At 44.7% G+C, this 12,828-nt stretch overlaps 1 protein-coding gene across 4 annotated transcripts in view; it reads right to left on the reverse strand.

Annotated features, from left to right (window-relative positions):
- The window catches only part of NOXRED1 (NADP dependent oxidoreductase domain containing 1), a 192,154-nt gene that overhangs the window by 53,597 nt on the left and 125,729 nt on the right, over positions 1–12,828 (reverse strand). For all 4 annotated transcript variants that reach the window (XM_086936624.1, XM_086936623.1, XM_086936625.1 and 1 more), the window contains one exon: positions 2,476–2,656. In XM_086936624.1, coding sequence (XP_086792750.1) covers positions 2,476–2,656 — 181 coding nt within the window. The remainder of the gene's footprint in view (positions 1–2,475; positions 2,657–12,828) is intronic.

The following is a 12,828-nucleotide window of genomic DNA, read 5'->3' on the forward strand; positions in this document are numbered from 1 at the left end:
AAGACCCTGGCCACCAGGCTACAGCCGCACCTGTCAGAACTTATACACGCTGACCAGTCGGGGTTTATGCCGCACCGCAATGCGGCACTTAACCTGAGAAGGCTGTTCGGAGTAATGGAACGTAGGGCAACCATAACAGAGGATGCAGCAAAACTTTCTCTGGACGCAAGAATGGCATTCGACTTGGTGGAGTGGCCCTTTTTTATTCGCGGTCCTACAGCGTATGGGCTTCGGGACGAAGTTCTGTACATGGGTCCGCTTGTTGTACACAAGCCCAGTAGCACAGGTGGTCGTGCTTTTTGAGATAGGGTTGGAACCGCTGGTGGCGTGAATAAGGCAGGACCTTATGATACAGGGAATAAAATGGGCGATGGACTGGGAGGATCGTATCTCGCTATATGCGGACGACATTCTCCTATACTTGACGTCCCCAAAGAACTCCATTGACCGCTTATTAGACATATGTGCTGCGTATGGGCATCAGTCAGGATACACCATCAACTGGGACAAGTCACTGCTGTACGTCCTGCGGGGGCCCCCGCCACAGCTACCGAGTGGCTGCGAGCTGCAAATAGTTACAGCCAGATTAAAGAATCTGAGGATATTTGTGACATATGATCGTGCGCAGTTCACTGAAATAAACTTAACTCAACCCCTGCTGCTATTTAAAAAGAATGTTAAATATTGGCGCACGTTACGGTTAACACTATTGGGACGTACGGCACTTTTTAAAAAGGTGGCCCTCCCATGATTTTTGTACGTGCTACAGAATACGCCGTTCCTTATCCCCCAGACCTATTTTAGTGCAATTAATGCGGAGGTCACAACGCTACTTTGGGACGGTAAAACGCCTAGAATAGCGCTCCAAAAACTTATTAAGGGTTGGTACGACGGTGGGATTGCCCTGCCGGATGTCCGAGCATATTATTGGGCTTCCCAGATGGTCGCAATTAATTACTGGCTGCGCGCTCCACAGGATGACCCTGCGTTTAGACTTGATAGGCATCTATTAGAACCGGCGGGGATAATGAGTGCCCTATACAATAGAAAGAAGAAGCCCACAATCACGGGTCCGACATTACACACAGTACGTATATGGTTCGATGCTCAGGAGCACTTGGTTGGGAAGGAGTGGTCACGAAGGCTATGCCGCTGTGGGACACTAAAAAACTGGGGATGCTGGGCAATACAAAGGGGTTCCATAATTGGGACTCAATAGGAATTTCAATGGTCAGCGACCTATGGCTGAGGGGCGTGGTGGTCACCTTCGCTCATCTACAGGCCACATACGGCCTGGCGGAGACAGAGAGGTTTAGATACATGCAGATTACACACGCATTGCAGTCCCTAATACCGCCAGACACGAACCCGGAGGACTCCTCCCCGCTGGAGGATAGACTCCTAACGGATCACCTCCAGAAAAAAGCTATATCACTGACATACAAGAAAATAGTGAACAATAGAGCAGACCCCACAGGGACCCTGAAGGCTAAATGGGAGTGCGAGGTAGGAGAGATCGATGAGGCAGAATGGAGAGAGGCGCTAGCTTCCCCTAACAAGGCTGCTATTCCATCAAGGCTCAGGCTAGTGCAGCTGAAAATACTGCACCGTACATACTATACTAGGGCACTTCTACACAAAATAGGAAGGGTGGATTCGCCGCACTGTCTTAGGGAATGCGGGGAAATGGGATCCTTCTACCATACTACCTGGAGTTGCCCCGTGATTATGAGATATTGGAAGGCGATCATGAGGACACTCTCTCAGGTTACGCAAATCACTGTACTGCCAAGCCCAAGATGCTGCCTCCTTAACATTTGGGACCCAACGGACTTAAAGAAGACGACCCAGGATTGGGCGACGTTAGGAATGACTGTAGCAAAAAGGATTATCGCACAACGCTGGGGATCCAGGGTTAGTCGCACCCTCACTCAGTGGTGTAGGGATATGGATTCGGCAATGGTGGCAGAAAGATCAGTGTATATATATAGGGGCTGCCCAAGAAAATGGGAGAGAATATGGGGAAAGTGGAACACGTACAGAGGTGGTATATGTGAGCCCCCGCAGCCTGAAGGCTCTGACTCAGATGAAAGCATGTGATTGTGTTATGATATGTGACTCCCTGAACATGTCCATGAATGGGTGGGCTGGGATAGTAGGGAAGAGAATGGGCGTGCTGGTTCATATGACTGTAGCCAAAGATGTGATTTCGATAATTATGATTTTACAAATGATGAATGTCATGCTGTCATTGGAATGCTCTACAATCTGCCTTATTGAAAATTGTTTAAAAAAAACAACAACAAAAAAGCAACGCACTTCAATGGCTTCTTTCAAACTGTAAAGCTTTATCAAATGAGTCTAGATGCATCACTGTGTTTAATATGTTATTGAATCATTTTAATTCTGGTGAGTTGGCTAGCCCTATTAACTAGGAAGAGACGGGTAGACATGAAGTTGTAGAGAGGTTGTTACCTGGGAATGGGTACAGCAGAGACCAGGCTGTAGACTATGCAGGATTCCGGAAGGTGTGTGCGTAATTCTGAACAGATGCTGGGCAAATGGGATGGCAGGCAGCACAGAAAGGTGACATCAGCCCAGGCAACTACACGCCGATTGTTGTAGAAACAATCCATTCCTAATTCTTGAAGATCCTCTGGAAAAGAGAAGACAGAATGGAAATATTGAGAATGCCAGACAGGAGTGACTAGACAGAGACCACAGAGAAAGAAAGAGCAGATACAAAAAGTGCTTAAATGTGAACTTGAATGGCACTCATCAAAATGATTGCAGTGTAGTGTACAGTCAACAAGAAAAGAGTGCCCTATGGTTTATTTTTGACCACATATACGGATCAAAAAAGAAAGTATTGCAAACAGCCTGATTTAGGGTGTTTTTAAAGAAAGCCCTCAATCACCACCTGGTGATGACATGCTTCATCATTGGGCTCCACCAAAGAGACCGAATGTCTCTTTGGTGTGCTACAACGCCAGGTCTACTGCGGAGCCGGTACGTGGGAGTTAAGGCGTGTTTTTGTGCAAAACTAAGCTAGTGAGTGATGAGGGAATAAAAATAGTCTGTAGTGTATCAACCGGAACTTTATTCTATGATCACTAAAGACAGTATTTAAAAACAATGTGTATGGAAGCAGTCCACATTTAGTTGAGTGGTAGTTTCCTAGGTATCAGTCGACATGTTTCTTGCCATGAAACTGGTGTAAATTTACCGGGCAATTCTTCAGGACTAGAAAGGTGTAATTAAACCCTGGTGTTATGGGCGCGCTAAGGCCCACCCTTACCTAGGGACGTGAAAGTGAAAATAAAATTTTTTAATAAGTGCAAAAAGTAGAAAGACAGGTCAGTCTCCTACATTACTCCAGGTTTTGGAGGCTTCAACTTTACGGTTTCTGCACCTGAAAGTGAAGGGACAAAGACATACATGTATAACAAACAAATATTTAAGTAGTTGTTCTGATGATAACCGTACGTCTATAGTGCCCCAGAAGTGGTTCAGAGACAGTAGTGGTGCGACATAGCCATATCGTTAACACCACCTTAGCCCTGGGTTTTACTTGCTAATCAGAAGGAAGTGCTACGTGCTATTTAGTGGTACATTATGCAGTGTCTGTTGACATTCTAATGCGGCAGAATCATCACATATGTACCATCATGCACACACCACCAAAACAACACATCCCATCATATCCACAATAGCAAACACACAAAACTAAACATTCATCTCAGACACACATACATATGTGTGAGGGGAGATTATGCTTGCTGTGTGAGTATGGCTTTGTCATTGTTTGTTCAATGCTTCTAGCAGCTTTACAAATAGAATGGTTTATGGTGGACATTTCCCAACCATTAAGATAAGCAGCTACATAATACAGAAAAGGAAGCTTGCTTATTCAGAATTGTGTTTCAGATTGCCTTCTAATGACAACAAGAAAGTAAAGAATGTCTTATTAGATTTCATGGATGGAGAATTTTCCTCATTGCAATTGAATACAGTGGGGGCCTATTCACAAAGGTAAACTTAGATGTGAGTAAATCTACATGTTTACATTTACTATTACACTTATGAGTAACTTTACTACTTTTGGCTATTCACCATTTCTAAGTGTAAACGTACTCAAAAATTTAGACTTACATGTCCCCAGCCCTGAAATAAAGGGTGAAGACAGTAGAAATCATCAAATATGACTGCAAAGTTACTATTAGTAGTAACTTTACAACAGTATTTAATGTTCTGCACACTTGGCAGCGACTCCTGCAAAACGGGTAAAGATTTCCATATGGTAAAGTATTAGGTAATTCATTAAATTTACTAAAGTTTAAAAAAGGTGTTGTTTTGATATAAATGGTTACTGCACTGTTGAGTACATTCTAAATGCAATTGATAATAAATGTAAGTATAATAAATGTAAATTATTTTTTAAAGATTACCTTAATATATGTAATTAATGCATACTGCAAATTACTAAAGGTTATGTACAAAATTAATTTAATGTACTTAATGTAAAAGAAAAAGTTACATATACATTTAAACAGAATAAAGTTCATAACAATAAAACATGCTTTATTTACAATTAGTTTTTTGATATTGAAAATAAAATACATTTATATATATTTTTCGAAAATTAAAATTAGCTAGCTTATTTTAACATTATTTCCTATGGGGTCCCATGTTAAATATCTACCTCTATTATTTTCTGTGGGAAGGGGTTTCAGTAGCTGTGAGTGGCTATAGTTGGTGCTTTGCTTATGCCAGCTCTTAGCAGGAAACATTTATGTCTGTTCTGGGTCATATTTCGCTAAAGTATCTTCAGAAGTACAGTTTGAAAATAGGAAAGGGCTAACTCTTTGTTGGGCTGATGCATGCCCCTCTCTAAACCTCTACCTAGCCCTCCCATAACCATTCCTTACTCCTCCCAAACCCCTCCCATTTAGTTTTAAACATTCCCCATTTTCCAGCCACTCCCACTTCTCCCTCCCACAGTAACTACTAAAAGATATACGTTTGCAGAAATCTTCCCTTTGGGATGTAGAGCTCTACACATATAAAGTAGGAGATGCGAAGGCATAGACTCCCGCTGGAGGTTTGTTAATAGCATATTGTAGTTACTACTAAATGTACTACAAAATGCCATTTGTTAACAGGCCCAACACATTGTAAAAATCCATAATGCTCTAGGTGTAGTTATTTTAATAACTGAAAAAACATGAAAACTCAGGAAAAAAGTCAAATGTATCCCTGGCACCACCAACGCTAAAGTTTAACTACTGATGAAGCAGATTTCATCTGCAGTCAGGCATTGTTTTATTTTTTGTGCTTCAGACAGACTGCATTTAAATTGCCACGCACATTTTGGTGCAAGATTAAAAACATGGTACATGAAAAATATGAAAGTGAGGCCTAGTCTGTCTGAAATGTTTGTGCTGAATTACCATGTTTTTTTGCAGTGTATAGAAAAGTGGTCCTTTTAGCTTTGAAGATTAATAGAATGTGTTTCTCTCTTCCCAGCTCATCCCTTGCAATCGAAATTCACTATTCCTGTCTTAAAAGACTTTGGCTTGTTGCATATTTAGATAAACATGTTTAGTTTAAAACACCTCTTTTTATAATGGGTGTGAATTAATAATGCACCAAGCACTACACATTGGGCTAAATGTTTTTTGCATGAAAAGCTATCTAAAACATTAAAGCATGTTGCTGTGCACTGTATTAACCGTGTGTGCTGTATTAACTTTGTGCGCTGTATTAAGTGTGTGCGCTTTTATATTTTACACTAAAGCATAAAAATGCTATGTTGCACATTGCACATTAATTTTGCATGTTGTCATAAATAATAGAAAAGCTGCTTGAAACTAATAGCTTGGCTAGGTAAACATTTATAAGGGTTATTAGTATGGAGTTGGGACATTAATATTCTCTTTTGTGTCTGTTTTATTTTTTGGGCCTAAGAAAAAATGGCTGCCTGTGAATCCAGCAAGGCTATGACTTGCATGAAAGAAGAGGGCATGCGCAGATCTGTTTGACTCAAACCACGAAGAAGTCAAGGCCTTTTTGTACTTTGAAACATTCTAGTGATTGTGCCAATGTACCAGTTAGATAAAGTATCCGGCCTGACTGCGCTGTGAAAGGAAGGAAGGAGGAATTAGAATGAAACATTTTTCCTAGTAAAAGTTGCAAACATATAAAATGTATTAAATCATTTGCACTTTTTTTGTTAAAACTGGTATGCTCTAGAATTTTCAATGAGTCAGGATGATTAGAGTTCATGCCATTGTGGCTGACCAATCACGTACAAGTTTTTGTGTAGAGGAAACATTTTTGTGTAGTCTGCCAAGAATTAGAGTATAAATAATGACCTCTCTGGAGGCATGGTTGGCTTCTTGCTCATTTAGGCTACTAGGCTCATTAGGCTTCAGGGGGGTGTGTGAGCCCTTGAGAGAAGGAACAGATTAGACCAGACATTCTATGGGTTAGGTACGAGATTGTCACAGGTGCATCCTCGGGCGTCCTAGGAGAGTCAGGTGGGGGGGGTTCCCTGGTGATTTTTTCTTCCAAACTCCTGGCACTTCATATGACACAGACAGGAGCAGAGTGCAGTGGATTAGGATAGAATTAGATACTAAACTTTAAGTTTATGCTTTGACTAATTAATTAGGTCTAAAAAGATGTATTTGACTTATGCATTTATTTCTCTTAATGGAAGATTTTTTGACAACTATTTAATTATTGATTAGCTTTGCAAGACTATTTTTCTTAGAAACTCTTTAAGAATTTTGCACCACATTTTATTTCCTACATGTAATGCTTATATGCAGACTGTAATGTGTTCTGTATTAATGCTAATTTTCCTGTTTTCTAAATTCTGTAACCTGATTGATATTTTACTAATGAATAAAGGATCAGAGAAAAACTTAACTTTTGACTAGAAAATAAAACCCTTTAAAATACTCAACAATTCTCTTTATTGGCTTAAAATATTAATTGCATTTTTGACTGTTCAGGTTTATTTAAAGTCACCTGAAGGTAATATATGGTGTGAAGGGCGCAACACATTTTTCAGCTGTAAATAGGGGTAGCTTGAGGGTTTTGCATTGAGAAATTACCAGAAGAAATTACCGCTCCATCACTACTAATGTCATTGAGTGTGGTTAGTGTGACAAAATAGGTGTAGCCTAATGGTTGGAATTTAAATATTTAGAATTATGAAAGAGATACTTTTGGTAGAAAGATAATTGCACAACGTAGATGACCTATTTTTGGAAAGGCTGTCGTTTTTGGGCTGTACTTGTAGCATTAAATGAAATATTGTAATGTTAAACTATTTTTGTGAGATAAAGTGAAACAAAGGGAGAACCGATTGAATAGCAACAATCAAGAGGTGGTAGGGGGAGGAAGGAAAATAAATGCAAAAGGGAAGTGAGCTTGATACTTAGCGATCTAAAGAAAGGCCAGAAAGAAATCAGGAATGAGGTCAGTGACAAAGGGGCAGAGTCATGGATCTCATCTCAAGAAGACAGGGAGCATGGCAGAACACCATGTAGGGCCTACACATGGAGGATCAGCTCCCATGAGTGATTCAATTATCTTAAATATATCCTATCTGGTTTAATAATCCAATAAATTGAACCATAAGGTTGACAAGACCACTGAAGGGATTCCCATAAAAATGCAGGCAGTAACTCCACACATGTTGTGTGAGATCGGTGCCTGATCATACTCTCCATAGCTACTGGTGCACCACATATCTGATTCCTTCTACTAGAGATGGTTGTTGCAAAGTGTTGGAGCAATAGAAGGGCATTCAGTTGGAGTAGATCAGAAGTGGAAAAAGAGTCAAAAAAGAGGATCCTGGCAAAGCACCTCTCGGGCAGACCCCTGAAGACCCCACTGATGATGCACTCTGAGAAGGTAAAACAGACTGGCCAAAAAATCCTGGCATCGGTGATAGGAGTTCTCAGTTCTAGTATCTCTAGTGTACACTCTGCTAGCTGCAAGTGGACAGGATATCAAGATACTGAGGAATCTATGGTCACATCATATCCTGTAATTTGCCAGTGAGGGCAGGACCAGCATGGTCGCCTAAGTGAACTGGTACTCCTTGAGCTGGACCCCCTGCTGTCCATCAGCGAGATGGCAGAGGCTCAGCATCACAAACAGCATGAGCCCTGGGCTTTGCTCAGCAGGGTCGCAACAGTAACATATCACTAAAGTGAAGCAGTCGTCATCAAAGATGCCTGGGGAGCCCGCATGGGCTGTGTGAAGGAGGATGGTATTACCTGCTGGGGTCCTAGACAGGGATGAAAGTTCTAATGGCTGCTAATGTGCTCCAATTACACTGAAGATGTGTTGAACTAGCAAAAGATGGAAATAGAGACTCAGAAAACCCATATGGTCACAATGGTCACATACCTAGGAGCAATGTGACCCATAAAGTGCCATATCGGCAACACATTGATTTACTATCAGGATGCCAACAGGCCCTCAAGTCAAGTCAAGTTCAAATTTGTATAGCGCACTGCTTGCCCAGAGGGTCTCAAGGCGCTTGAGGGAGGGGGGGAGCTTTACTTATCAAATATCCAAGTTTTTAGTTGTTTTCTGAAGGAGAGGTGGTTCTGTGTGAGGCAGAGGTGGGTGGGGAGGGAATTCCAGGTCTTGGCTGCTAAGTAGGAGAAGGATCTTCCTCCCATGGCGGATCTTTGGATGCGTGGAATTGCGGCGAGGGCTTGATTGGACGATCGAAGTTGGCGGGTGGGGGTGTAGAAGGACAGGCGTGTGTTGAGGTCCTAGGTCGTAGAGGGCTTTGTGTGGGTGGGTGAGGAGGCGGAACGTTATTCTCTTGCTTACGGGGAGCCAGTGGAGGTCTTTCAGGTGACCGGAAATGTGAGCATGGCGGGGGATGTCTAGGATGAGTCTGGCTGAGGCGTTTTGGATGCGTTGGAGTTTTTTCTGTAGTTTGGCTGTGGTTCCGGCGTAAAGGGTGTTTCCTTAGTCCAGTCGGCTTGTGACCAGTGCATGGGTGACCGTCTTTCTTGATTTTTTTGAGCATACGTAGGATGTTGAAACATGATGATGAGACGGCGTTGACTTGTCTGGTCATTGAGAGGGAGGAGTCCAGGATGAAGCCCAGGTTACGTGCGTGGTCCGTTGGTATGGGTGCGGTTCCCAGGGCCGGTGGCCACCATGAGTCGTCCCAGGCGGAGGGGGATGATCCTAAGATGAGGATTTCCGTTTTGTCCAAGTTTAGTTTTAAACGGCTGTTCTTCATCCACTCGGCTACTTCTTTCATCCCTTCGTGTAGGTTGGTTTTGGCGGTGTTTGGGTCTTTGGTGAGGGATAGGATCAGCTGAGTGTTATCTGCGTAGGAGATAATGTTGAGGTTGTGTTGGCGCGCAATGGATGCAAGGGGACTCATGTATACGTTGAAGAGGGTGGGACTGAGTGAAGATCCTTGGGGTATGCCGCAGATGACTTCGGTGGCCTCTGATCTAAAAGGGGGGAGGCGGACTCTCTGGGTTCTTCCGGCGAGGAATGAGATTATCCAGTCCAATGCTTTTCCTTGTATTCCGACGTTGCTGAGGCGTTGTATAAGGGTGCTATGACAGACTGTGTTGAAGCCTGCGGAGAGATCAAGTAGGATGAGGGCAACAGTTTGTCCGTTAGCCAGTAAAGTTCGAATATCGTCTGTTGCTGTGATGAGGGCGGTCTCGGTGCTGTGTTTGGCTCTGAAGCAGGACTGAGAAGGGTCAAGGGAGTTGTTGGATTCGAGGAAGGCGGCGAGTTGACTGTTGACAGCTTTCTCAATGACTTTGGCAGGGAATGGGAGGAGCGAAATGGGGTGGCAGTTCTTAAGTTCAGTGGGGTCTGCTGTGGGTTTCTTCAGGAGGGCGCTGAGTTCGGCATGTTTCCAGCTTTCCGGGAAAGTGGCGGAGTTGAGGGAGCAGTTGATGACGTCTCGGAGATGGGGTGCGATAATGGAGTTTGCTTTGTTGAAAATGTGGTGGGGACATGGGTCGGTTGGCGATCCTGAGTGAATGGTGTTCATCAGGCGGATGGTGTCTTTTGGGTTCCAGGCGCAAAGGTTGTTGGAGGGGGGTTTTAGTTCGGAGGTAGGTGGGGTGGGCTGGTCTCCAAAGCTGTTATGTATGTCAGCGATTTTGTTGTGAAAGAACGAGGCTAGAGAGTCGCAGAGGTCTTGGGAGGGAGTGATGTCGTTAGTGCCGGTGGTGGGGTTGGTAAACTCTTTGACGATGTTGAATAGTTCTTTGCTGTTGTGGGCGTTGTTGTCGAGTCGATCCTTGAATGCTGATTTTTTGGTGGATCGGATCAGTTGGTGGTGTTTGCGGGTGGCGTTCTTGAAGGTGGCCAGGCTGTCAGTGGTTGGGTTTTTTCGCCAGGCTTTCTCGAGGGTGCAACAGATCTTCTTGGATTTCTTAAGGTCATCATTAAACCAGGGGGCTTTTTTGCTGCCTTGCTTGATTAGATGGTTTTTCAATGGTGCTAATATGTCAGCGCTGTGGGTGATCCATTGTGTGAGGTTGGTGGCAGCTTGGTTTGGGTCTGATGATTTTGCAGGTGGGTTTTGGTGAAGCGATGTGAAGAGCTGGTCGGTGGTAATTTTATTCCAGTTTCTCCGGGGAATTGGTTGTGGGTGGTTGTGGGTCGTAGTCTTTTTGTAGTTGAAGTGAACGCAGCTGGGATCCATCCAATGGAGAGCTGTGGTGTGATTGAAGGAGATGTGCTTGCTGGAGGTGAAGATTGGGTCGAGCGTGTGCCCGGCAAAGTGGGTGGGGGTGTCAACAAGTTGCTTGAGTCCGAGATTGGTGAGGTTATCCAAAAGGGTTTAGATTGCTCACAAGTGGGAGGCGTCCACATCTCAACTGGTGGCATTAGCATCCCAAGAGGATATCAATGTCAAGTCAAGTCAAGTCATAAAATTTGTATAGCGCACTACATACCCAGAGGGTTTCAAGGCGCTTAGGAAGGGGAGGAGGATTATTTGTCAAATATCCACGTTTTAAGCTGCTTTCTGAACGCTAGGTGATTCTGGGTGAGGCGAAGGTAAGCGGGGAGTGAATTCCAAGTTTTGGCAGCCAGGTATGAAAAGGATCTGCCTCCCATGGTGGTCTTGTTGATGCGAGGTACAGTGGCGAAGGCTTGGCTGGAAGAGCGAAGTTGGCGGGAGGGGGTGTAGAAGGACAGTCGAGAGTTGAGGCAATCTGGTCCGATGTCGTAGAGTGATTTGTGTGCGTGGGTTAGCAGTCGGAAAGTGATCCTCTTATTGACGGGTAGCCAGTGGAGGTCTTTAAGGTGACCAGAGATGTGTTTGTTGCGTGGGATGTCTAATATGATCCTGGCTGAGGCGTTTTGGATTCGTTGTAGTTTCTTCTGGAGTTTAGCGGTGGTACCTGCGTAGAGGGTGTTTCCGTAGTCCAGTCGGCTAGTGACTAGAGCGTGGGTGACTGTTTTCCTTGTTTCGGAGGGGATCCAGCGAAATGTTTTTCTGAGCATGCGAAGAATGTTAAAGCAGGAAGATGATACGGCGTTGACTTGTCTGTTCATTGAGAGTGAAGAATCCAGGATGACGCCAAGGTTCCGTGCGTGGTCTGTCGGGATGGGTGCTTTTCCGAGGGCTTCCGGCCACCAGGAGTCGTCCCATGCAGAGGGGGATGTACCTAAGATGAGGACTTCTGTTTTGTCTGAGTTCAGTTTCAGACGGCTTTGTTTAATCCATTCGGCGACTTCTTTCATTCCTTCGTGTAGGTTAGTTTTGGCGGTGCTGGGGTCCTTGGTGAGAGAGAGGATCAGTTGAGTGTCGTCCGCGTAAGAGATGATGTTGAGGTTGTGTTGGCGGGCGATGGCCGCGAGGGGGCTCATGTATACGTTGAATAGGGTGGGACTGAGTGAGGATCCTTGAGGTACGCCGCAAATGATTTCAGAGGCCTCGGACTTGAATGGTGGGAGGCGGACTCTCTGGGTTCTTCCGGTGAGGAACGAGGTGATCCATTCCAGTGCTTTTCCTTGGATTCCGATGTTTCTGAGGCGTTGTAAAAGGGTGCTGTGGCAGACTGTGTCGAAGGCTGCGGAGAGGTCGAGGAGGATGAGGGCGACTGTGTCTCCATTGTCCAGTAGAGTTCGAATGTCGTCTGTTGCTGCGATGAGGGCGGTCTCAGTGCTGTGTTTGGCTCGGAAGCCAGATTGTGAGGGGTCGAGTGATTTGTTGGCTTCGAGGAAGGCGGCGAGCTGGTTGTTGACGGCTTTCTCGATGACTTTGGCCGGGAATGGAAGAAGCGAGATGGGGCGGTAGTTTTTGAGTTCGGTGGGGTCTGCTGTTGGTTTTTTCAGAAGGGCGGTGAGTTCAGCGTGTTTCCAGTCTTCTGGGAAGGTAGCGGAGTTGAAGGAGCAGTTGATGACGTCTCGGAGGTGCGGTGCTATGACGGAGTCTGCTTTGTTGAAGATGTGGTGAGGGCATGGGTCTGTGGGGGATCCGGAGTGGATGGAATTCATCAGGCGGATGGTGTCCTCAGTGGAGATTGGGTTCCAGGCGTTAAGGGTGTTTACGGGGGGAAGATGGTTAGCAGATGGTAGGGTGGGTTGGCTTCCGGGTTGGTTGTCAAAGCTGTTGTGGATGTCAGCAATCTTGTTGTGGAAAAAAGAGGCTAGGGAGTCGCAGAGGGTTTGAGAGGGGGTGATGTCGTTGGAGTTGGCCGAGGGGTTGGAAAATTCCTTGACGATGTTGAAAAGTTCCTTGCTGTTGTGGGCGTTGTTGTCAAGTCGATCCTTGAATGCTGTTTTCTTGGCTTTTCGGATCAG

This window comes from Lissotriton vulgaris, chromosome 9 (assembly GCF_964263255.1).
Source record: "Lissotriton vulgaris chromosome 9, aLisVul1.2, whole genome shotgun sequence".
NCBI classification, from domain to species: domain Eukaryota; kingdom Metazoa; phylum Chordata; class Amphibia; order Caudata; family Salamandridae; genus Lissotriton; species Lissotriton vulgaris.